The sequence below is a fragment of the Aythya fuligula genome, chromosome 1, assembly GCF_009819795.1.
Source record: "Aythya fuligula isolate bAytFul2 chromosome 1, bAytFul2.pri, whole genome shotgun sequence".
Lineage (NCBI taxonomy): Eukaryota > Metazoa > Chordata > Aves > Anseriformes > Anatidae > Aythya > Aythya fuligula.
The window spans coordinates 188753829-188781236 of NC_045559.1; the positions used below are offsets into that span (position 1 = coordinate 188753829).

Here is a 27408-nt window from a genome sequence, read left to right on the forward strand (position 1 = left end):
AGTGTGGTTAGTCTTGTACTTGAATAAAGAACAGTAGTGGGGGTTGTATTTAAGTTGCAGTACTGAGTTTGCAATGTTGCACAGAAGCATTAGCTACCTGGAGAAAACTGTAAGCCAGCAACAGGCTAGCTGAAAACTGAGGAAATACTCACCAATAGCAAAAATTAAAACTGGAGAAAGATTTCACCATCTATGCAGTTGAGCTTGATGTTATAATATTAAATGCCTGCTAGAATAATGTTGCCTAATGAAAAATGAAAACCAGTGACGGAAACAAACAATGAAAAATGCACTTCGATGTCATGAGGTTTTCCCATTGCACTGTAATTTAGCACTGCAGATTTTTTTCCCCTGGGATTTCTGTTTCTAATAAAACTGTTTCAAATAAACTTCCTGTTATTCATAGATTAATTTTCTGTTTCTTGACCTCAGAAAGGCAGTGAGGCAGTGACCATGAATAGAACAGAGCAGTTGCCAAGAATCTCACGGAGTTTAAAAAAGGCAAAAACTAAAATCTGATTCTGGGCACAGAGTAAGTTCAGGCAGTAGCGCAGCCTGGACATAAGACTGGAAGTGGAGCAGCTTTGCAGGAACTGGGTTTTGGGGATCCCCAAGGAAGAGACCCCACAGCCTCTCTGGGCAGCCTGTGCCAGGGCTCCGTCACCCGCCCAGCACAGCAGTGCTGCCTGGTGCTCAGAGGGAGCCTCCTGGGTGCCCGGCTGTGCCCATGGCCTCCTGTCCTGGCACTGGGCACCACTGAGCAGAGCCTGGCTCCGGCCTCTCTGCACCCTCCCGTCAGGGATTTAGGGACACGGATGAAATCCCCCTGAGCCTCCTCTTCTCCAGGCTGAGCAGCCCCAGCTCTCCCAGCCTCTGCTCACAGCAGAGATGCTCCAGCGCCTTCATCACTTCATCATTCTACAGCATCTCCCTTTCACAACATGGATGCAGAAAGCTCAGACGACTTGTGAGAAAGCCACCTCTGTCACCCACCAGCCTCCAGTACCTGTGAGAGACGTCAGGACCACAAGTGCTGCTGTTGCAGCAGTGAAATATGACAAATCCAAGCCATCAGGACAATTGCCACTGCCATTCATCGTAAGGCCAGCTGCTCAGCCTTGCTGATTGATAGCAGCAAGAAAAAACACACAAATACTTCAGAAGTATTTCTGCACAGTGTCTACAGAAGTGATTTTTATTATAGCTACCTTCTCTTTCTCCTTTGTCCACCAAAACCTTTTACTTAGCAGTTGGATAAAAACAATGTAGTAAAGTCAGACAAGTAACAGCTTTAAACATCTTTTCATACACCTTTTACACATCTTAAATAGGGATCTAAATTTTATATCCCCAACCAAAAGAGATGGCTGCAAAATCCATCCCTCAGTAAGAGCTTTATGAACTCAGGTTTTATTCCCCAGTCCTGCAGAACTCCTCCCTCCCTCCCAAACACCTCAAGGGAAGGGAGGAAAAAAAAAAACACAAAAAAAATCCCCCCCCAACACCACCTTTGACAACTATTTGCTATGCCAACTCTTGGAGCAGTACTAGACATTTTTAGGTTAGACCGTACAACAGGTTCTAAATAGCATCTAAATATTATATGGACATTTGTTCACAAACCCTTTGTCCCCGTCTTCGCACAGTCCTTGAACAGCTCCAACGTTTACCACCGAGGTGTGCTGTACAGCAGTCACCACGCACGCACCATACTCTGAAGCGTACAATGCAGGGATAGTGAGGAAATGGTAGCCACGTACATGACAGAGATCACTCCCATGTAAGGAAACACTTCAGAACATACCCTACCCTTATTAATCTTCCAGGATTATTTCATAATATGCTTAAAAGTTCGTTAATAGTGACGAAGAAGAAACGCAGCTACACAAAATTCCCAAGTGCTGGTAGGGACAAACCTGATTCTCAGCCAGCGCTTTTTGTGCATCTCAGGCGTCGAAACTTAGCAAAATGAGGTATCTCACGTGTCTCAGAGGCGGAGGTAACACGTCTGTTCAAAACCCAGACCTGTTAACATCTCATCAATACTGTTTGCAAAAAGACTATTTTAAATCCAAACAGAAGCGAGTACGTCGTGCTGCTGTTCTAGTTTCATAGAGCTTAATGTGACATTCCACAAAATTGAAATAGTGTGCTTCGTTACGATAATTTGGCATCTCTCATTATGAAAGTTTTAAACTTTCAAGAACCAAAAATTAAAACCTGGCTAACTGAACTTTTTCATACAAAGTCACAGTTCTTAAAAGGATACATCTGCACCATTTTGATGGTGAGCACTCAAATACATTAAAGAATTTATCCACAATAGTTTTGTGAGCAGTATAGGCACATAGTGGCATGTAAACTACCTGTGGCAACCAGAACAGCAAAGGCACAATCTGTTTTTTTTCTCCGTTTTTTTCCCCCTTTACTTTCCAAGATGTTTAATTTACAAAGAAAAATGCTCTGTACCTCATGCAGAAGTGTTAGATTTGTATAGTATAGCACAGAACCATCACAGAACTGCTGTCATCCGATAAAATGAGGCATTTAAAAAAAAAAAGATAGCAGCTCTTTGCACTCAGGAACTGAACTTCTGAACTAGAGGGCAATGCGTGTTCTCACCAGGCTGAGAACACCTGAAGCCCTCTGTACCTTCTCGTCTACAAAAAGCACTGCCTGCACACTGAAGGTAGGTTAATGAGTTTTCTGGTTTGCTGTTTGCAGCTTTTGTTTTCCCATATGCCACTTAACTAAAAACTCCCCAGTTAAGATGCCTGTAAAACTATCAGTTGCTTCTCTAATACAAAATTAGTTTTCAAGCACTGACCTAAGGAGGAATCTGACCGCAGCCCTCTGCAAACTGGGCCTATTTGGATGCCTTTCTTCATACCTGCACATGGACTTAACTGTGTGTCCGAAGGGAATCCCTCTAAGCACACCTGCTTTATCATCAGGAAGCAACATAAGGAAGAGGTTCAAACCAGAACGCAGCCCCTAGCGATTCGAGGTTAAGTCTAATGCAGTAACTTTAAAGTGTAACTTCTACCCATGGCTCTAATACATCAGTTCTGCATTTTACATAGAAACATTACAGTTAGAGTAAGTAGAAAACTGTAGTTTACAAATGGAAAAGATCCTTCTATTAAAAAACATTTTACTTAGTTACCTTAAATAGTTCTCATATGCACCATTCCACATTGTGGAAAAGCTGAAATACGCAGTCTGGACTCCACAAGTTAAAGAAAAACAGAATTGTGTGTATTGGCACAAATACTTACATCTACATCTGTACAAGGTAAAAAAAATGCTGACAACCCTGTCCCAACCAGTGTAGCACACGCAGCTGCTCTCCAACACATCCTTTCCTATATGAATGCCAACAAACGCCAGTGAGATGGGAGCTTAGTCCTAAGGGTGTGGTGCCAAAAAGTTCCAAACTGCTTTGTCAGTCTCTGAGCAGAGGAATCAGAAGTATTTCCAAAAGTGTCGGTCCACTCAACACGTCTGCAACTGTGAGGTCACTGCAACTGCACTCTGTACGCTCCTATTAGCAGCTTTACCTGAAAAAACAAGCAAAGGATTCATACACAGCTTGTTCACGTGAAGCTGTACTGAACGCTTCTGCTAATGTAACAGCATGAGGAAAGGCATGTATGAGATTGCTCAGTCATGAGCAGAAGAGGAAAAAAAGGAAAAGTATGAACTAGACATGCACACACGCTTTCATACGAACATGCTTATTCATAATGGATTAAAAAATTGAAGAGCACAATAAAATATTTAACAATCTAAGTCTTAGGTATGAAGATCTAGAAAATTTACTGGTCCATCTTCCATTAAAAGCCCCACTACACAGGATCTGTAACTCCTCTTGCAACGTGCAGTGGGACGACTGCCCAAACCACCTGGAAGCACACACAAAGGACACCACAGGCTGTTTAACAGCACACTGCATATTGGGGTGAATGCTTCCAAACTCTAAAGGCACACAACAAACACCTGTATGCAGATGACAACTCCCTGTAGTTGTCATTAAATTCACAGTACAGATGTAGAAAAATTTTGGCTGTACCATTAGTTTATCCCAGCGCACAAGTTCCTGATAAGAAGTGGGTTGAGAAGACAGTGGGGAATCCTTGGTTTTACATTTGCAACACACAACCAGAAGCACTCAGACTACAGAAGAGTTAACTTGTTGTACAGCACAGTATTTGAGAGCATTTGGTACCTTGGCAGTAGGAGCTTCTGCTAACCGTATAAAAAGCTTGTTAAGGCCTGCAGTAGGGCTGAAGGAATAAATAAAGTGACTATCCTAAAAGGAAAAAGAAAATCACCAAAATTAGTGGCAGGATATGGTTAAAAGTGCGGAGAGAATTGAAATAACAGAACATGACATTTAAACTAGGGGGTGTGTGTCTGTTTCTTTGTTTTAAAGTTGCACATGCTGCAAATAACCTTTGTCATAATTGCAGGGAAAAAAAAACAGTGCACAGTGATGCGTTTAACAGGAAAAAAAACACCAAGAAATTTAAATTAATTGGTAGAAATATGAGGGAGTTCATTAAAACAAGGCAAAACAGTTATATTTAATAACAGACTCGGGTGAAAAATTGGAGAGGCCAGGGGAATTTGGGAAGGGAAGCACCTTCAGATTCAGAGTTGTCGCCACCCTGCTCAAGCCCTCAGTCCTGAGGTCGCAGTGTCACAGGGCAGCTGAGGTTGGCGGCACCTCTGGGTCCACCTGGTCTGAGCCCTGCTCAAGCAGGGACACCCAGAGCAGGCTGCCCACAGCCATGCCCCTGGCTTTTAAGTCATAACTTTTTAAGGAATCTAATATTACAGGGTTGGCAGTTCTTTACACACACACCAGAAAATTCATTTCAAAAATTAAAAAATAAGTAAACAGCAACAACAAAAAAAACACACACCAACATCACCAGCCACCACCACCACCACACCTGCATCGTAACACTTGAAATCCAAATTAAGGCTCTAAAATTTCCCAGGCTGTTCCACAGACTTTACAGAGCAGTTTTACAGTCAGTTATATGGTGACTTACCAAAAATACAGGGAGCTGGAATTTGTCGTTTAAAACCACAGCTTGTACACTGCATGGTCCACAGAGCCGAGCAATGACTTCTTTACCAAAGAAATTTGAATGGAAAACGAAGAGAAGGATTCCAGATCCTAAAAGGGAAGGCAACTCAGTCACATAAGGCTGAAACAAGAGCCATTATTTAGAACAACCACATACATTGAACTTTTGGATACGAACAGTTAGGCACCTCTACCATTTGTATAAATATTAAACTCCAACGGAGCACTGAAGCAATATGAAAAAAAAGCAAATATGCAAAATCTGATCTCCCTAGCACAACCTAAACACAGAACAACTGAGCAGGTCACAAAGCCAAGGTCTTTTGGCAGCAGGACTAACTGCACGTGGCTATTACAAAGGAAAACAAAATGGATCCAGTAATCCTCAGGTACAGTTCACTTCTGTGTTTTTAGATTTATCTAAAGTGTCAGGGAATTTAATGTAGCTTGGGCTGTCTTTTTTCTTGGTAAGGACAACTGAGCTCAATTAACTACAGATTTTTAAGAACTGCACTGAAATTCATAAGCAACTGTCTTCAATACCCCCAAATGCCTCATTGTAATAATGTATAACATTTCCTAATTCTACAAAGCATATTGCATCAAAAAATGGGATATATTTTAACCAAACAAATAAAAATTGGATAGACATAACCACTCACAATCCTAGTTTTAGTAGTATTTCAATCACATCAATGCATTATTTTGAAAAAAAAAAAAAACAACAAAAAAACACAAAATAACAAAACACACACACAAAAAAACAAACAAGATCAGCATCAGAAGGTATTTCCCTGATACACTCAAAAGGCAAGAAAAAACGACTCAGCTAAAAAGAGCATCAGATTGTTCTCTGGATTCCCAACAGAATGAAGAAGTATTCCTAAGTATCTTGGGAATTTGATCTTCAGCTTGTCAAAGGGGCTCAGAGGCAAAACAGAGTTGGTTGACACCGGCTTCTTTTATTTACAGCCTTTCTAAGTTGGGTTTGGGTCACAATAGTGTCATGACTGCACACCAAGATACCAGTGTGTTAGGCACTGTATACAAAACAAGGTGATCCACTACTAGATTCTCAAAGTACTTCTACGTTAAGATGTCTAAATATTAAAGTACTCTCTTAGATTAATATTTCTAATTATTATTTGTCCTAAGGTAAACCTGTCACATAGGCAACCCCTTCCTTCAATTCATGTGTTGCATAAGCTATGTGGTGACCCAAAAAAAAAACAACCAAAACCACCCACAAAAAAAAAAAGCCAAACCAAAAACCCCCAAACCCAAACCACCAACACATATACACAAAACCCACCCACAATGCATTAAAACATGTTCCTCCTCTCCCTAAAGCAGGGCTTCCTTCTTTCAACTTCCACATTCCTTAATCTGAGTATAAAGAACATCCCCAACGTAATGCACTCTATTATAATAGGTGACAAAAACAATTTCACCTAGCAGATACTTAAGACATCCTTAAAGGGCAGCTTCTCAATGCGCTATTTTACTTTTTAAAAAACAGAAAGTAGGAAACACAACAAAATCCCTACCTTCTGGGACATTTTGTGGGGGTTTATAGTTAAAGTCCGTAGAGAAGTCTGGCCCTTCGCAGAGCCGATGACACGCAATTGGGAAGACTGGCTCCAGTAAAGCAAGACGAGCTTCAAAATAGTCCCTGATGGTATCTTCTGCTACTCTTGAGAGCCTGGAAGAGCGAAGAAGTGAGGCCTGTACATCACGCAGTAAATTACCTTACCAGACGCAGACTTGATCAGAGCCGACACAAAACAGGATTTTAGATCACCTTTCTGAATTCCCAATTTTCAGGGCTTCATTACTAACGTTTACATGTAGATGAACCCCAGGTCCCAATATTGTGGGAATTGAACATTTTATCAAGAGATCTGTTTGTGAAATCCATCCATCAGGTCTCTGCTGTCTATTTTTGTGGACAAGTCCACTGCAGCAGGTACCATGAACTCTCACCAGCCACATGCTTCTTCATGTAGGAAGATGTTGCTGAAACATCAGGCACGTACCAGTTGACTGAACAGGGACTGCTTCCCTAGCACGGCTGACCCACGGACTGCAAGTACAACACCAGGTAAATCAGACACTCTATAATTTTATTGGTCATACTGTTAGAGGAATGCAATTCCCAATTATTCCCAGCTCTATTAAAACGCCATGGAAAAAACAGCAATTAAATAGCCCCCAGGCAATAAATAAAATGGGTACTTGGGAAGGGCAGGGGCTGCTAAATTAAGCATGCAGGCTGTCCTTCAACAGAGAGACCCCATTAACCTATGGTATTTGGCACTCTGACAAGCCAGCTATCAAGTAATCCTCTTTGGAAAGCTGTTTTGACATAAATGAGGTTTAAATGCCTCTGCAAGGCAAAGGTCCCGACTCTCTGCTTTGCAGCTTTCCGAGCCATGACTCAAAGCACAGCTCCCCTCCACGCCAGCCTGAGATTATCACCCACAGAGCCTAAAAACCTGAGGTTTTTCACTGGAAAGAAACCACCAGAACTGCCATACCAAAGCAAGCCCAGAAGCTCACCTAGCCCAGTTTCCAGAGCTATATAAATAAGGGAGATTGAACAGCAGTCTTTGAGGTACGCTGCCCTAGTTTCCAGCAATCCCATTTAGAGGCATCCAAAACCAAACCGCACCTCTCCGCAGATCCGCTTAATCCCTTCTTAATTCCCATGCAATCGTGACCAGAGCATTTTGCAATGAAATCCGTAATTCAGCTTTCCTGCACAAAAATACTCCTCCGTTTCCCACTTATTAATCATTTAAATGGACAGCCTCTAGAACCTGCCTCATGTTTTTTTTTCCCCTGACAACTGAAAAAATGAAATTTTGAGCTTTCAAACTGCCCCGGGGGGAGCTGCTTCTGCTCTGTCTCTCTGACCATTTCTACTTCACCTTTTTTGCTTCATCTGTTTTTGAAAAGAGGTGAAGGGAATGGGACGCGCTATTTAAGACCTTCAGGCAACATGGATTTAGATTTTATTTTCAGCTTCACTACTACTGTATTACCTTCCTTTTTGATTTAAAGGCAGCACTGAGCTGGTATTTTCAGGTAATTATGGTGAGTGCAGAAGCCCTCTCAATTCACAAGAGCTGTTTTACTCTCTGTAATTCACATTATTACAGCGAAACCCCACAGACATCACTTTGCATTTACCAGTACTTCATTTCACCTGCCTTTTCACTGGCAAAATTACATGTTCAAGATCTTACAAAACAGATCATCCAGCATGGCCAAACCTGAAGATGGCAGATTTTAAATATAAAACAGTCTGGAAAGGAATCAAGCAGTGAATGAAAGAAAGATTCAATATACTGAACGGCACGTGCCAGATCACATTTGTCTGTGTGTTTGCTGTTGCATTCAAAAAGCTAACTCTTGAGAATTTATCTACTTCACCCGCCCTTGCTCACTTAATTTTTTTATGTTTGAAATTTTATTATTAGTTTTTATACTTTTAACACTTAATTAAGTTAAATGCAGTGATCTACAATACCTCAGACAAACTATGGTGCATTAAAAATACTGGTGCCACAATACTGCTTCACCCCCTCCAGTATCAAGCCGGATTTGAACAAGTTACTGCAGCAAAAAGACAGCGTCGGGAAGTTTAGCTGGAGACCAGTGCCCATGGTCCAGTCCTTCCCTTCTCAGCACTGGTGGGGCCACACCTGGAGTGCTGGGTCCAGTTCTGGGCTCCCCAGTACCAGAGGGACCTGGAGAGAGCCCAAGGCAGGGCCACCAGGACGATGGAAGCTCTGGAGCTGTGAGCAGAGGCTGGGAGAGCTGGGGCTGCTCAGCCTGGAGAAGAGGAGGCTCAGGGGGATCTCATCCGTGTCCCTAAATCCCTGACGGGAGGGTGCAGAGAGGCCGGAGCCAGGCTCTGCTCAGTGGTGCCCAGTGCCAGGACAGGAGGCCATGGGCACAGCCGGGCACCCAGGAGGCTCCCTCTGAGCACCAGGCAGCACTGCTGTGCTGGGCGGGTGACGGAGCCCTGGCACAGGCTGCCCAGAGAGGCTGTGGGGTCTCCTCCTTGGGGAGCTCCAAAAGCCGCCTGGACGTGGGCCTGGGCAGCCTGCTCTGGGTGTCCCTGCCTGGGCAGGGGGGAACCAGGGGCCTCCAGGGGCCCTGCCAGCCTCAACCAAACTAACTTCATAACTGAGTTCCTTTAGACATCACGGGCAAATATCCCCTAGCCTTGGAAATATACTCAGGTTTTATTGGTTTGCAATAAAATGTCTTCTACTGACTTTTTACAAAAGAATCCACAAATTTCTCTGCCTTACAGAAGGGTTCTGTAATCTCCATTGTGAACACCAGCACAACAATTGTATGGGAGCATTTGCTTATATTTGCTTAATATTAATTTTTTAGACTTGGTGTTCTTAAATGGAGCATTTATAAGGTTATAAAGGAAAGACTACTACTAGTTTCATAACAGAATAAGAGCATTAGCAGTACTACAGCAAGCAGCAGTGACATTTAAGAGGCAGTTTCTGTCAAAATAGATTTAAGAAGTTAGTTGATGGGAAACAAGACCAGAGATGGAAACAGTTTTCTGTGGACTAAAAAAGAAGAGAATGACTACAAGGCACCTCATACGTTGGTCTTCTTGAATTATACATAAAAACCACAAAGAAAGAAAGTCATCATAAAACAAAAAGACCTGCACTGAGACAGCACTCCTCTGGCACTCCTCAGGCACTCATGGCAATACTTCACCTGCTGCAGAAGCTGAGACCTTCTCTAAAGGTCACTCAAGTTTGGAGATGGTAGGTTAAGAACTTCTGCTCTGATACGCTATCAGTTAGCTAGTGATTCTTCCAAACTGGCATTCGAAGAGCTTACTCTTTCTCTCCACTTTTATTCTTGTCCCTACTTTGTATCACTGTTAATCCGTTCTGAGTATTTCACCACACACCACATACACTGCACTGCTCTTTGGCCATTCTGTCGCATGATAAATGTTTGCATTTCCATCATTTACTGGAACATTAGCTGTACCTACCTCTCCAGCACAGAGTTCTTGAACTCACCGCTCACAACTGACTCTTAAGGCTCAGCAACACCCTCATTATTTCCTATCTGCAGGGATTTTTTGTCTTCTACCCCTCCTCCCTCCCCCCACAAAAGACTGCTTTTTAAAAAAAAAAAATTAATGATTTACCTTCCATGCCCTAATAAGATTTCACATTCAACTGTCCAATACTTAGATTTTTTCTGATTACTTTCTTTCTACTCTGAGGAATCTTTCACTTCTACTAATTCCCTTTTTCCCCTCCCCACCTTTTTACTCGGTGTTTAAGTAACTTCCTGCAATTGTTAGCTCACACAGTTTGCGTTTCACATGATTTATCAGTTAGCTTTGTGCCCAAAGCAGATGCTTTCTTTCCAGAACTCTTTCTCTTCCCCATGACTTCAAATTATGACAGGCCCAGTGTTTCCAGCTTTGACAGAACAAACTTCAAAGTACAGTTTACTCACGTTTCCAAATGACTCTTGAGCTGCTCGTATACCAGTATGTTATTGCACTGCTTAGCAAAATGAAGTGCGCTGTTCTGATGCTTTGACAAAATATTGCAGTCTGCTCCGCTCTCGATCATAAGCCGCACTATGTCAGAATTCCCTCTTTTACACGCCTGTGCAGAGAGAAGGAAAGGATGGGCAACAACAAAATCCCATTAGAACAGCGAAACACCAAAGAAAGCAGCACTGCAGAAACAAATTAAAATCCAAATTTAGTTACAATTCAGAAAACAAGTTTAAGTAGGCATCCAGGGAATGCTAGCACAAATCCTGCTAACTCAGGATCATGCCACATACATGTAAATACTTCACCTTTACCCAGGCAATACTATGCAGCTGATCCCACAGAAGTAGCAACACTCAGGGTTGCCAAAAGGATTACTAAAAAGACAAAAAGAAGTTCTATGACAAGATTTAAGCTGCTCAAGGACAGTTACTGTAAACTGCCTCCACGCCTGAACAAACAGGCTTCTGCAGAAGCATTCAGGATGACTGATCTAACACTCCTAAACGTCCATTACTTCAGATTTCCAGTAAACGAGTGGAATTTCCCCCAAATTATTTAGCCATTTTATACAGATACTATTTCAACTGTGTAAGTGTCCAAGCCTGATCAACATTACATCCAGCAAGAATTTAATTTCAGGGCATCTCAACTGAAGACTGGACAAAGGTACAGGAAAAGCTAAATAAAGCCCTACTTTGAAGGACGCAAACTTACTCTTGGCAGCTTGTTTTCAAACATCTCACTCAGAATTAGGGAAAGGCACAAGAGATATAAATTTCTATCCTCACGAGGCCTTTCAGAAATGAACATCTGAAATTTGTTTAAGGCCTGAACTTTCATATCCACTTTCAATCCCTAATCTTCCATAAATAAACAAAACCAATACACCCTTCCCCCCTCCCAAAAAAAACCCAAACAAACAAGAACCCTACAACACCACAAAAATCACGTATCACCTCTGAGAAAAATGAACTGCCAAGACTTCCCTCCCCCCGCTTTCAGAAGTAAGATCCAGCTCCTCAGGTTAAGAAAGAGTGACTTGATAAACACATCGGTATGTTTATCCACACATGGCTAAACTTGTTTCAGTAAGTTACAGGAAATTAAGACCCAACTCTTCATATCTGCACAGCAAATAAATACAGGGAATAAGTCACTGTAGGATGCCAATTAGGAAGTATGCACAGCTGTGTATCAAACAAAAATATTGCTGAAGAAATATGAAGCTCGAAACTGAGATTCATGGAGGTAGACAAACTGCAAAGAGATTTTGGATGTAAGTGACTGAGGAAACCACAAATGTGTCACCACTTTCTTTACAGAAGATACGAACTCTCTGAGCCTTGCAGAGGTTAAAACAGAAACAATATGACGTTGTCTTGCACAGAAAACCTCTTGTAATCTCTTCTGTAAACAGCCTCCATGAAAACAGAGCAAGTTTATCAGGAAGAGGAACTTCAGCGGAATTATCCAATACAAACCAGAAAATATTAAGAGGAGCACAGGCTGTTTTAAGAGTCTTAGAATTTTCCCATTAAAACAACAGTAAATACATAAACAAATTATTTCCTTTGTGATTGGAGGAAATAAAGGTGCAGAACAGGCCGTGGGATGGTGACTGTAAACCAGTTACTTTATTTCTGGCCAGCGATTATAAGACAGAAGTCAACATTTCACAGCAACATTCTGTGAAAGATTCTCCTTTGTGGAGTTTTTGATCTCCCTGCTGACAATCAGATTATCTCAGTTTAAAGACCACGTCCACATTTCTTTGACCCAAACAGTGGAAGAGACGAGAAGCCACATTTAACACTAGGTTGATGACATCTGGATCCATGGTTTAGATATAATACCTTAAAAAAAATGGATCAAAACACTGCCTCAAGTAACTATGAGTAGTGTTTGTATTTCAAATGCAGTATATGTCCCCTGCCTAAATCAACTCTGCAAATGCACTTTTGTCTTCTATACTCTATTAGTTTCCCAAGTATTATTGTTAAACTGCATCAGGACAAATATTGAATTTACCTTCATTAAAGCAGTTTCACCACTGCTCTGCTGCATGTTCACATAGGCCCCAGCTTCCAGAAGAATAGCGACCGTTGTAAGAAAATTCTTAAAAGCACAAAACAAGTAAATATAAAATATTCAGTTTTCATTTTCAAAATATAAGCACGTCACAATTGCAGTTGTTCTCTCCCATTGCTCATAAAACTCATTTAAGACTCTGGCAAATAAAGAGCCATAGGCATTTAATTCTTACTTTTTACATAACTTGGTATTAGTTATCACTTAAGGGGGAAAAAAAGCCTGCACTGACCATGAAACTGGAATCAAGCTTTCCTTTGGCCTTGTATCTCCTGTACTTGGGAAGCTCACAAACCAACTTGAACAAAAGAGAGCACCATGAAACATCCTTTAACTTTAATCAAGCTGGACTTTGTTTGGGAAGAGCTTAAGGTCTCCCTTTTTGGGGATCAACTAAAGGGGCAGAAAAAAACAGATCCCACTTTTGCATGTACATAAAAGAGCCAAGAACTGCAAATACGATGGAAAACAAGCCAACCTTTTCAGCTGCATGTATCAACGCAGTTGTTCCATTTTTCTGTCTGCCATTAACTTTGGCTCCTTTCCTGATCAGGACCCGCAGGAGGTCATCGTGCCCACCAGCAGCAGCAAGCATCACCAGGGTCATTCCACTCGAGTCCTGCAACAACAATCATTGCCAAATAGTTGAAGATAAATCAAAGCCGCAAGACAAAGACTGCAAGTGCATCAACAGGTTTCACAGAGATTCTCCTCCCCAGCAGAAGAATTCACACATAGATGACTGCCAGATGCTGACAAACTATCACCTCCCACTTCCCTCGCCCACAGGCCTCACACTCGGCGCTTCATAAATCTAACGAGCCGAACAAGAAGGAAAAACAGAACGAGGCAGGATGAAAAGCAGCAAGGTATGTGACGGCGGGGAAGACGGCAAGACAGTGGAAAAAAAAGGAGAACCACTGGAGAAAATTCACATTGCCTTAAGCCAGTTGCTACCACAACACAGCTTTTGGATTTTATCTGAGGAAAAATACGAAGAGATTCCTGTGGGCAGCCAGTCTCCTCACCACTCCTTGCATTGTCCATCAGACACTACAATTCAAAAACCATGGGCTTGCCTCAATAGCTCATTTTGCATCTTCTTTTCTCCCACACTATGAAAGTTTTAGCATAACATATAGTCCTCAAAATGCTACATGAGTGCACAAGGTCACTGGTTAAAATCCTGATGTCAGAGATTTTAATTCTCGAAAACGGAGTTGCAGTACTGTTTAACAGGAAAATAGACCCCTGAAGGAAAAAACAGTAAGCACACAGCTGACAAAAAAAATTATTCATGGGGTGAAGTTGTCCCAGTCTGCTGAACAACAAAAAAAAAAACGACTTTTTTTTCCATGTATAGACATTTTACATGTTTCAGGCACTTAATCTGCCAGCTATCATCATTCCTTATACCACTTAAAATTCTATGTTTATTATTCAGTTCAAATCCAGTAGGCAAATCCTTTGCAAATCCAGCTAGTAGGATGTTTCTATGAAACTTCACTTTTTCTTTGGATGAAATGGGAACAAATATTGAAACCTTGTATTCTGTGCTCCCTTTTCTCCCACTGTGCTTTTTCCAAGGTGAAACAGAAATCTGCTACTAGCAGGACGTAGCCTTTCAAACAATCCACATTTGTACTTCCCACCCACCCCCCTCAACAGCTCTATTACAGAGCATTTACCTCTTGATCCAGATTATATTCCTCGCTTGAAGAAAGTGCCATCTTCACTGTCATATAATCCCCGCTTTTGACAGCATCCCTCAGGAGTGCTAGAAAATAAAGTTAATGCAGCTATAGAATATTCCACATTGAAATGCCAGATCAGAAACATCCGTTCCTCCCAGCAACTACTCACTGCTGGATATTGGTTCTGTTGAGACGTGATTCTCATCTTCTCCATCGAGATGCTTCTGGAAGTCTTCTAGTGTCAGCCATTCCAACTGCATGTCCATACCCAAACTCAGGACTTGTTGCTTGCCATCTATCACATATTTGATTTCACAGAAGAAAACAAAAAAATAAGTAACTAGTAACTTATCTGTTTCCAGATCATTCACTGCTTCAATGATCAGCAGCACAACATGCTACTTTTCATTCAAACACTCTGGAAGCCAGTGTGAAATGGTTCCAAACAACAGCAGCCACGTTACAAGCAGACACTTGAAAGAAATCTCTTAGTTGTTCTACAGCATTAGGCTGAAGGGATCAGAGATGGTGAGCGGTGTTACAGCAATAGCAGGAATACACTGGGAACACACTGATAAGCTGAGAAGTTATCAATGAGTTTTCAAAAGAAAACATTATTATAGCCAGCAGGGGAAACAAGAATTGGAGCACTGAAAGATGCAAGCAGGAATGGAGAGTACTAAATGCAAGTGCTCAGCTTTCTCCTAGATTTGCTTCTACGGCTCACCAGAGTTCTCCTCCATTTGACACACATCCACTACTTCTCGATCACCTTCTGCAGCAATGTAATTCCATGTTTCTGTTTCATCTCTTATGCTCCTCCTTTCCTTGTACACCTTGCTGTCCTTTGATTTTAATTCTTCTATGAATTTACATTCTAGCGAAGATTCTTCTCGTTTGCGGTTATTCTCAGAATAGTCATTTTTCTCTTCTGAAGCTACATTAAACAATTCAAATGCACTTTTGATGTCTTTAAAGCCTAGAATATTAAGACAGTTACCAAGAGTGACTACTTGAGCCACTAAAGACTATCACATAACAAAGTTTAAGTGAGTGACCAGAGTCCATTCAGAAAACTTAATCATTGCTGGAGCATAGCAGCAAGCTTAAGTATAAGCCAAAATCAGGGAAAGCAAGTTCACCTCCAACTACCCTGGAAGTCTGGGCTCCGGCTGCTTTCTACATAGTACCACCACCTTTTTAACAAATTTGGTTTAGAATCAAGCACAAATTATTACTTTGAAAATATGGTTCAGTTCCTGTGATAAACAAAGGACACATGCTGTATGTGGAACAGTAATTAATAGTCTGTTACCACTTTTCTTGAGCACTGTAAGCATCTATTATCTTTTAAGTGAACAATGTTCCTCTGGCAATAACTATTTGAAGTACTAGAGCTCCTCCTATACCTATTCAGAATGACCAAAGGTGGACTACTTTGTTTTCCTCTCAGTTTATCCTTGTCAGAGTAGCAAGGAAATTTATCCTGAACAAAATCATCCAGAATTTTACTGAGATCAAGAGTGGTAATATCAATACTCTATTAAACAGCAAAGAACAGAAGCACAACCTAGAGACTTTTCTTCCTATTTCAAAGCAACCTGTTCTGTTATTGAACAATAACTCAATGTGGCTAAACCACCAGGTAGGAAGTTTGTCTGAAGTGAACCTCTCCAAGTTACTCTAAAAATAGAGAATGTGTATATCAAGTGATAACAAAACAATTCTGGAAATAGAGAACCATTGGATGAATTCATCCAAAAAGACTGCTATTAACAGCATGATTATGAAGCATAATTGACAGTACTAAATGAAAAAGGGCAAAATCCTGACTTGTATAGAAGGTTCTCATGTTTTTATAGACACTTTCACGCCTCATATATGAAAGCACATACAGCATTCTCATGAAGCATACGTTAACAAAGCCATAAAAGGCTTTTGCTTCCTAAAATAAGAACAAAAAATGGCGTTTCTGAAATGTGCTACAGAAATACACTGTATCTGCTCTTGTAGTTATCAGAAGAGAATGCCTAGAAGGGTCTTCCCCTTCTCTTTTTAGCAATTAGCACTTACTTTTTAGGCCCTTCTGTTCTTTTCTGCTTTTTTCTTCTTTTTCAGGCTCCTTTTTCAGAGATTTGTCTTTTATTTCGGTTTTCTTTATTTCTTTCTCCTAATATCAAGAAAAAGATAAAATTAAAGTGGTAGGGAGAAAAAGGGAAATAAATCTCCTTTCACTACTCCAGTGATCTCATGTTACAATTACTACTACTGAAAACTGTATATAGCAGGCTTGTAGACATTCCTAAGAAAAGGAATTAAATGGGTGAGACAGGAGTTACTCTGTGAAGGCTTCTTCAGTAAGAGAAAAGATGTTATTTCTAAATTAAGGAAGTTCATTTCTGACTTTTGCAGCATCCCAGTCATGCAAGGTGCTTACATATGCCAAAACCAGCATATGTTTAAAATTTTTGTGCTTTACAATTCATCAAAATGAGATAGACAGATATTCACACATGCACATGTATATATATAAAGCAAAGACAAAAAAAAGGAACACGAAACTTTCTCTATTTAACATTAAGTCTTAAACGTTAGCTGGTAAATCACTTGTGAATACAGAGCAAGTAGAAACCAGAAGTCTCTTAATTTTAGAAGTATTCTCTCTACTAAAACTGGGACAAAACAACTAAAATCCCTTGGTCCAAAAATAAGGAAATTACAGATCAAGGAGGCACAAACATTCAAAGTACTTTAGGGATCATAAAACACTTATTTGCAGGAAGGAAATTTGAAGTTGTGAACCTCTCATTTGTTTCCAATATTTAACTTGAATACAATGCAATCATTTCTAAGTATTTAAGACCTTCGTAGCACCATATTCAAAGCAGTTATGACACAACTGACTTTGACCATAACTGAGAAAACTTGACATTTGTATACAGAAGGTTTCAGGGTTTCCACTTTACACGTACAGAACAATGTAGCAATAGTCATTTGTGGAAAATGCACAATCAAAAAAAAAATCCACCAAAATCTATTCTATCCGCACAGAAGATTGAGCTTAGCTTTACCAGTATCAGATAAATTATGGCAGATGGAGAGATACAACCAACTGCATCAAAAATAAGAAACCAACTGCCTCCTCCCAAAGGTTGCCTTTCTTCTTCTCCTCCAACCTCTCTTTACATTCAGTCAGCAACCTCCAAACCATAGAGTAGGAGGGAGGTTATTTTTAGAGGAGGGAGGAGCATTTTATCAGCCCCAACACTAACTGGGTACATGGAATAGCACGGGCTTTCTGAAAAACTGCCACCAGAATAAGTCCACCAAAGCACTACAGACTGAATTCATCATTAAATGCTACCACTTCTTAGAAAGGTAAAGAATTAAAATAAATTAATTTAGCATACGATAACGTGTTAGCAGAGCTGTAGCACTGAGCCCTCCTTTTCTCCCCCTCCTTCCCCACAAAACTCCAGCTTTTAATCACAGACATGATTAACTGGCAGCACAGGCAGCTGTTGTCCCAGGCAGATGCCCAAAGTAGGAGGGGACAAGTGATTTACCAAAACCATTACCAGGTATTTGCTAAACACAAGGGCTGTTATAATCAGTTATCCTGAATTCTATTCCAGATTTCTAATACTGATTAGATGCACAATGCACCCTGCATTTATTTTCAGAGGTAAATCAAAAGGAAAGGAGGGTTCAGCATACAAAATGACTTCAAACAGAATATCGTGCTACAAATTGACACAACAATGTTCTGTAATCAGAGCTGCACAATCACGGACAGGTAGCTGATAACGATGCGACAATTTTATCCGAGAGGAATGATCTGATTGGGCCAACAGCTTTGTGAAGCCATAAAAAACCCTAAAGCTCTCCACCAAACCCACCCATGCAATGAGTCCGCAGTTGCTCTGGAGAACAACTAGCCAGTGACAGCAAACATTGTCTGAGGTCCCTGAGAGCAAAAAGCAGCATGTTTTCCATGATTCCTCAGCACACGAGAGACATACAGACATTTTATTGACAGTGCTGGCTGAAAAGCAAAAAGAAAACACAGGCTTCCACCTGCTAATTATTTCTTCATATTTAGCATGACAGGATTTTTATGCTTTGGTAAATAAAACAGGATTCCAAAGATGTATCCAATTACTACGACCAATGTTGCTCTCTTATGAATGCTGTAGCCTCAAACATACTTGGAGTACTACAGGGCCATGCCATTCCAGTTAGTTAACAGTCTAGAGAGGATTATTTAAAGAGCTGTTTGACACAGCTATGCCTCGATGCTATTAACCTTGTTTACAAGAGCTTTCACCACTAAGCTCCTGCAAAAATAGTACTTTGTGTAGCTCTGCTCCAAGATTATTCCACGTAATATTTCTATTCTCTATCCAAAATCAACTTGATCATGTTTAAGGTGGCCTACTCCATACATAAAACAGTCTGAAGCAGAGGACCACAGCTGAATCTACAGAAATAAGGCACTTGCCACCATGGAATTGTGGTCTTAGAAGGAGTGGGATAAAATCTATTAAGTATCAAGGGATTTTGGCTGCAGCCATACCAGAAAGGGGTATCTCTGGGCAAACAATTTTTTAAGAACTGCAAATTATATTAGAATAGCCTCAAGAAACTGAACAAAAATCCTCCAAAAGTAGCTTTTTCTCAGAAACTTTCTAGAAATAATGCTTTTTTTCCCCCCACTACACACTTTTTTTTTTTTTTTTTTTTTTTGCTTTTACCACCCTGGTTTCCTGATTGAATTAAATAAGAGAAATTAAATATTCTATTAGTATTTGATTAGTTCATTTGTTACAATAGGTAGAGCATTGGCAGTTACCATGACACCAAGCCGTGCAACTCAGCATCTCCTGTGCACAGCACAGGAATTCTAACAAGACAAGACAAGCTGCACAATTATCTCAGAGACTTGGGTTTTGAAGCAATTTCAGCATTCCGATTCTTCGGAAGGTGCTAATGCATGTAAAGCACAACTGAGTGGCTGGCTTTTGAGACAGATCAAGTGTTCGTCTTACCTCAAAAATGTGCTTCATTGTGCGGCATTGGATAGCTGCTACAAGACTGAAAGCATTACTATGCAAGAAGAAAAAAGTCAGACTGAGGCCCTACTGTTGAGGCTAGGGGAAACAAGAGGCTGAAAACGAAAGCACGTGTCTCTGGAACAGTAAATTTTGCCCTAAGTAGGTACGCAAAAAATCAAGGAGAAATTCATATTTTCACACCTAAAGACACTCACTCATCTCTCCTACAGCGTTCCCCGTTTTTCCAGTGTTCAGAATCCAGAAATATTTCAGCCTGGCCTACAGATTGGGCACTGAGACTTTTTTATTCACCTCATTAACCTTCTGATTCGTATTTTTCTCTTTGCCATCATAAACAGTAGCCTTTTGAAGTACCTCAACCACCTCAAATGTGTTTGATTAACCCCTTCCTCCCCCACCACCCTAATGTTGTAACATTGCTTACCTCCCCAGCTGAATCCGTGGACTTGCCTCCTCTTTCATCAGTGCTCAACTTCAAACCTTTCTGCACTGGTGCAGGAGCAGCTGGCACTTTCTCCAACTCCGCAGCTACGGTTTTTACTTTTTCTTGACCTTTTTGCCTTTTGTGCATGCTCTTCTTCTCTAAATAGTTATCTTTAGTTTCTACTTTTCTACCTTCGTCTTTATAATCTTCAGATTTCAGATTTTTCTTCTTCTTTCTTTTAACCTTAACCTCAACACTATCATCTTCATTACTTGCTGATCCATCCAGATGCCTGTCAGCAATGGAATCTTTTTCAGCAATTTCTTGTTCCAATCTCTCTTTTCCACATTTCACCTTTTGTTTCTCCTCTTTATTTTCAGAATATAAGTCTGAGGTTTCATTATCAGTTCCTTGAGAAAGTGCATCATCTAAAGTACTTGACTCTGAGTCAAACTGAACATCTTGCTTCTCCTTCCGTGATTTTTTATTTTCTTTAGAATCTTCTTTTGATTTTACTTTTACATCTTTAACTTCTCCTTTCTTTTTCTTGACTTCTTTACTATCTTCTTTCTTTTGTTTTTTAGGATCCTTTGAATCTTCCCTCGTTTCTGAAGTCCTTTTTTTTGGTTTTGAATCTGAAACCACAATATCTGAGGAGTTTTCACATTCTGTTCTGGGTTTTTCTTTGAGTTTTGCAGACTTAGACTTTTTCTTCTTCGGGTCATCTGGGCTTCTATCCTCTCCATCTTTTGACTTCTTCTTTTTCTTCTTTGGTGAAACATCATCTTTTGTTTCACTTTGCCGGTCACTGTCAGATTCTGCTTCAAATACATCATCATTTAAAGAGAGTTTCTAAAACGCAGGACAGAAAAGATAAAAAAATATATATATATATATATATTTCCTCATTAAACTGTATCACTTTAGCATAAGCCATCCAGAAATGGCAGTGATGATGCTTTTTGGAAAAGTCAATTGCTGTTTAAACATTACAAATAACATTCCTTTCTGCCAAATTGTAAAATTTGTAAACACAATTCTAGCTCACTTACCTAAATCATATTTCTAACTGCCTGAAAGAGAATCAATACATAAACAAGGAAACCAAGGCAACTGGAGATCCAGCAGTCAGACTCCAGAACAGAATTAAATCACAAGCCTTTTACACCAAAAGCAATTAACCTGATTTTGTAAGATTTATCCACAGGTTTCTCAGAAATAGCAGCTTTCAGATTCCTATACATGATTTTGAAAATGACTAAACAGTTAAACAAAAATGAACAAGAAAAAAAAGAGAAAAAAGCCATATGCTGCCTTCTTGCAGTTCTTTTTTTCTGTATTCCTATCTTATCTAAAAGGTTTTGCTTGTTAACCATTAATTTAATCTGCTACACAAAGCAGTAGGGTGAAACAAGCAGCATCCAACTTCAGTGACAAGAATAAGCCTGTGGGCAGGCAAAGGGGTTGGTTTTGTTGTCAAAAGCAAACCACAATGACGATACATCATTTATATAGTCTCATTAGAAATTGAAATAAAGTTTTAATGAATTTCGACTCTACAAGCAAGCCTGTCAATTCAAAAAAAAAATCCTTAACCAAATAGCAGCAGCAACATTCAGTTTCTGCTGAAACAAAACAGTTTTAGATCAAAGAGAATATTTTTAATTCCATATCCCAGATGTCTTCCATTCTTGTGTCCTCCATTAACAGAGTCTAGATAGGGAATTTGTCTTCATTTTAAGATAACAGAAAGAGAAACACACCTGCACGTCTTTTTTAACAGGTTTAGGCTTATTGTCCACTATTTTTTTTCTGAATTCAAGCAGCACTTCCTTGCAGTCTTCCAAATGCACCTCTGGTTCCCAGGTATCATCATCAGAGGTATATCCCTTCCACCGGACTTTATACAGAATTTTACCCTGCAAGAAAAAAAAAACAAGCAAACATTTAATAAAATACAACACTATGCAATGTACTCAGTTCTTGTGGGTAATCAGTGGATGCATCATTTTGCGTATGTGAAAATGAATATAATGGGAATTCAACCTCATGCTGAGGTAAGAATTCCTAGAATTATTCCCATCTGCATCACATGCTGAATTGAAGAGGTTGTAAAGTTTCAGTAGTTGTAGTGGTTTTAACCCAAGTATTCGTATTACCTGATTTTTGTCAGAAACACAGTTTCAATGCACATATGTTCCCAGACATTTTACTGAAATTGATTTTCTGACAGTTACAAAATTAAGTTAATATTTCTTCTGTACAAGTTTTAATTGCTGCTCTTCACTGAAGAACTTAATTTAAAGCCTAAAGATTTATAATGCAATAACACCATTCACACAGTTCTTAACTGGAATTGATAACGTGTTAGATTTATAAGCAATGTCACTTTTGATAAACCGAAATGGTAACAATTGCTCAGGAAAAAAGCATCTTTCAATGAGATCAAGTCAAATCTAGATGAAACCTGATTGTGCACATCCCAAAGTTGGTTACAAAGACATCGGTAAAAGATGCTATGACAGCCCTAGACCAATTGTTTCAACAGTATCTGACTTCATTGGAGGATGGTATCACAACTTATAGTCTCCAAGTTTTTCTACTTGATTAGAAAGTCTTTTACCATTCAGGGAAGGAGAAAAAAAAGAAAAAGATGCTTTTCACCCAAGTCTCTCTTGCTTTCTCCTAAGCAAAGCAGCCTGAATCCTGATATTTCTCAATACAGACTCATTTTCTTGCTGCAAGACAAGGCTTATTGGTCCAAGCATAATGCTGCCATAGTCAGACAAGTGGCAACTCTGGGCTGTGTGCACCGAGCTTAACCAAAAAGCAGAGTCACATCCCATGAAATCAAGGGGTTCCTTTCATTGATTAAATCTGCATTCTCTTTAAGCCCCTGTATAACAAAGACCAGCAGCAAATTTAAGAAAGTCCATTTTCCATTAAAAGGGTAATAATGAGTATAAGGCAATATAACTTATTTTATAAACTTATTTTCTAAAGAAGTTCACAAAGCTGCTAACCAAAACACCTTCAGAGAGGTGAAATAATAGTATCTCTTTCTTTCATAAACAGATTGATGATGCTCCCAAAGATCCTACACTGCTAACTAAGCCTGGAGAACAAAAGTTTCAAAAGAACTGCTATTTGACACTTTGTATTAGAAATGTTTATTTCTGTATTTTTCTATTTTTGCCTGAGCACCACTGACCTTTCAAGAAGTGTATTCATATATACAGCACATATTGAAAACTATAAAACTTCAGCAATCAAATCTGCTTACAACCTTATTTTGCTTCACAGACAAATAAATAAATGAAAAAGCCTATATTCAGATACGTTAACATAACACTTCCTCTTATAATTTAGCTTAGCCATACTCTTGATTCAGGAATTAGCTTTAAACCTAATGTTCACCTGTCTCTTCCTCTCTTCTAACATGGTTCCTCATGAAAGCAGCAACTCATAACATTCTTGTTACAAACACCGGCATAATTTTGGTTGTAAGTGATCTCTGGAACTAACAAGCACAATGCCCTGCTCAAAGCAGCTCCAGCTAGATCAGGCTGCTCAGAAATTTGTCAAGTTTTAAGGATCTCCATGGATGGACATTTCATAACACCTCTGAACTCCTCCCACTCCCTCAAAGCAAAGAAATCTTTCCTTTGTATCTCATCAGACTGCCCTGCGTGCCCTGTGCTCCAGGTCCCCACGCTGCCTTCACAACCCTCGCGGGGTTCACTCTGCTGTGTCCATGTCTCTCCCAGAGCTCGGCGCAGCACTCCTGGGGCATCTCAGCAGTGCTAAGAGAGGAGGAAGCATCACCCTCGATTCTCTTCATGCTGCTGGCCTTCTTTGCTGCAGGAACAGCTCACTCTTGCTCAACCTACCTGCCTGCAGGGACCCCCAGGTGCTCTCCTACAGCCTGTCACCCTCCTGTCCCACAGCACAGGGTTATTCCATTCCTTCAGCTCGTTACTGCCACCATTACACCTCATAACTCAGGTACAAAAGCAGTCAGAAGTTACTTAATTAGTTGAGAAAGCTGAATAAAACAAAATCTTACATAAACGTAGGTCTATCTGTTGAACGACTACATCCACCATAAGGCAAATAATAGAAAAAATGCAGCGTAAGTGAAGGCAGGAGATGGAGCATCATATTAAAGATGCATACACAGCCTTTCCCTTACCTGCTGAAGTTAATTTATTCTACACTATTTCTCTCCTGTCACTTATAAATAACAGAAAACTTCAAAACATTTTTACACCACTGTAACTTCCACAAGAGCCAGTGATAGGTTAGAGCTCCTATCACCACCTCATTAAAGAACAGAGTTAATGTTACCCATTTCTACAGGGAAATGTCACAGTTTCCCTTAGTACCCATTATTTTAGTAGAATTTCAGTGTGGTCCAAAAGGCTTTCTAAATATAACATTTCCAAATTTTTATTGCTAATTGCCTCAAGTAGGACAAGTTAGTGTCTCATCTACCAGCAAGTCTAGCTGCCCAGCCCGACCCTGTGCCCAGAGTGCTGCCCTGCTGTGCTGCCACCAGCCCCAGCAACACTGGGACCAGAGGTGACAGGAGCTGCTCTGTGCCATGCACACACAGCACACGAAATCAACAGCTGGTTCAACATCTCCTTGGGCTTCCTAACCTACCTGGGAATCACTGTCCCGAAGCGGACTACACGCTGTATGCTCCACTGAATGCTCCACGCAGCTTTTTTCCACTCCTTTCAGATGTTAGGACTAGGTGTGAGCAATTACCTGCCTTGCCCAGCACGTCTGAAGCACAGGAGCGTGGCACCCCACTGAATAGCAACAGAAAGGCGATCTGGCACAACTGCAGCCCATGCTACGAGGCCACAACGAGCACGCACTGGGTGAGGCACACGCACACGGTAATGCTCAGTGCTCTGACCCAGCCTGGCAACCTCCAGCACCCAGCATTCAGGGCCTGCAGCAGAATGGGCTGCCAGAGCCAGCAGACACCACTGACACGTTTAAGGGGGGTACTCCAGGCATTCCGGTGCTCTTTAGAAGCGTGTGGAACAGTACGTTCCTCCTTTTCCCCCAGTATGCTGATTTTCACTGCCATCACTGCAGAAAAAGTACTCTTGCTTTCAAGCCAGACACACTGTTTTGATTGACACTTTATACAGGCAGAACTAGAAATGCTGTATTACCTCTGGAGCCTCTGAAAGCTATTACCTCTTAAGCCATCAAGATTCTGCACCATGAAACTGCCTATTCGTGACAGCACCACGAACACGTGAGCAATTCTTCACCTCAAGTTTCCCTGACCTAAGGGCTCCAAAACCCTCACGTTTCAGACTAAGCAGGGCGCCTTCCGTGCCATCGCATACCTGACTGAAGCCTGAAACCGAAGACGTAAGTTAGCCAGAATGCACAATTTGCAGATACAAAAAGCACTTTAAAAGAGGCCATCTTTGGTGATTTTATTTATTTATTTATTTATTTATTAGTTTTTGCTTTAGAAGTTCAAGAAATTTTGGAAGAACTTCAAAAATCCAGTCCTGCTTTTTACCTTTTTAAGGTAAGATATTCCTTCCTAAACCGAACCAGAAGATCTCTAGGGCTAGTTATTTCAACTGGAAGCGGTCCCTCTATTTTGAGGGGTCTCCCTGCATTTTTTTCCTGTCACTTCTACTAAAATACACTCTGCAACCACCTCCAAGTTCCTTCTCCATTATGCTCCCCCCTGCCCAAACACCTTACACCAAGGCACTCCTGCAGCTCAGGCGTAGCAGCACGGCGCACCTCAGCGCTGCAGACAAAAAGAGAAGTTAGTAAGGAGTCAGGTTTGCTATTTTTTATAAAGCTGGAGCAGCAAGAGAGGGAAACCCTCGCTCGCAGACCGCGTTTCACGTAGCAGCGCCGCCGGGGAAGGCTCCTCGCCCACACACGAGGGGTTCTCCTCAGGAAAACCCCGTCTCGGGGCAGGCTCCGTGAGGGGAGGGCGGGCACCGCGCCCCGGCCCCGCCGCGCACTCACCCCCTCGCTCTTCACGTCGAGGATCTTCTCCACCTCGAACACGTCCTCCTCGTCCTCCTCCTCCTCATCCTCCTCGCTCTCCCCGCCGCCTCCTCCGGCCTCCCCGCCGCCTCCTGCCGCCGCCTCACGGCCGCCCGGCCCGCTGCCCTCTCCCCCCTCAGCGGCCGCGGCCGCCGCCGCCTCCTCCTCCTCTTCCTCCGCCCCCTCCCGCCTGGCCGCCGCCGCCTCAGCCCCGCCGCCGGCCGCCGCCGCCGCCATTTTGGGGCGAGCTTCAACCGACAACGGGGAAAAGCGGCTGCGACAGCCACCGCCGGGCGGGGCGGGGCCGCCGCAGCCAATCGGAATGCAGCCAGCCCCTGACGCACGCAGGGGCTGGGCAGACTGCGGGGGCCGCCCGCGGGGCTGAGGCGGGGAGGGAGCGGGGTTGGGGCCCCGGCGGGACGGGGGGACACGGGGACACAGTGGGGGACACACGGGGACAAACAGGGATCAACAGGGACCTCCATGGCGCTACGGGTGGCCAGAGCCCCCGCCGCTCGCCCTATGTCCGTGGAAAGGCGTGGAGAGGGGACCAGGAGGCAGCCACGGGTTTGGGGGGAAATGCGCCAAAAGGATGGCTGTGAGCACCTCAAGGCAAGGTCCCGGTGGGGAAGGGGGGTTCTCATAAGGAAAAAACAAGAAATCCCTTTACATTTTTTAGTATTTTGCACATTAACTTATTGCCTATAGGTGAGCACAATTTTTTTATGGTAACATACAGGAGAAAAAACAAACAAACAAACATGTAAGAAAGCCACACCTCATTTACCTTACATACCTTTTACATTTACTTTTACATACCTTTTTGCCTTATTTACTGTAACCGCCTGTGCTAGTGCCAGTATGTTAACAAAACTACCCAGGAAGCAGTTCCTTAAGGAATACACATCACCCAGATGAAACTTCAGGGCTTTTGCATGCAAGCATACTTGCATTGTAAAAATACCCACGTGGGATGTATCATTGCAACTGTGAAAGCAACAAACTATTTGAATAAATAAATGTAGCAAAGGAAAGTACAAATTGAGTCCTTTATTCATAGTTTTGCACGTGCTCACTTTCCGAGGTAACTCTAGTTACGCATCCAGTGCCCATGCAAAGACTTCACAAATTAAGAACCTGCTCAGTTTTCTAAATTAAAGAGTCTGCCTAGCTCTTAAGAAACCATTATGTGAGCTCTTATCAAATAGAAAATGTAGTACAACACTTTTCCTTTGTGTTATTCACTGAAAAGAGCCAGTATCTTATGTGAACATTAGGATTCCTAGCATCTCAGAAACACGAGGCTCTCAGTATATCTTCTTGGCAACCTCCTGTACTTAGGCAGGATTAATGGAATATGCTCCAACCTTGGCAGGTATTTGCTAAATTCTCAAGAAAACATCTATAAAAGAGATTTC

At 41.4% G+C, this 27408-nt stretch overlaps 1 protein-coding gene across 1 annotated transcript; it reads right to left on the reverse strand.

The window, feature by feature from the left end:
* Positions 1-1185: 1185 nt before the first annotated feature.
* MPHOSPH8 (M-phase phosphoprotein 8) lies at positions 1186-26227 on the reverse strand. Its single transcript, XM_032207397.1, has 14 exons — positions 25970-26227; positions 21712-21867; positions 19949-20800; positions 16523-16619; positions 15177-15428; positions 14619-14744; positions 14444-14532; positions 13234-13374; positions 12696-12782; positions 10619-10773; positions 6646-6800; positions 5061-5188; positions 4229-4312; positions 1186-3560 (listed from the first exon to the last, which is right to left on the reverse strand). The coding sequence occupies exons 1-14, from the start codon at positions 26225-26227 to the stop codon at positions 3519-3521; spliced, it is 2622 nt and encodes an 873-aa protein (XP_032063288.1). The 3' UTR covers positions 1186-3518.
* Between the last annotated feature and the right edge of the window lie 1181 nt (positions 26228-27408).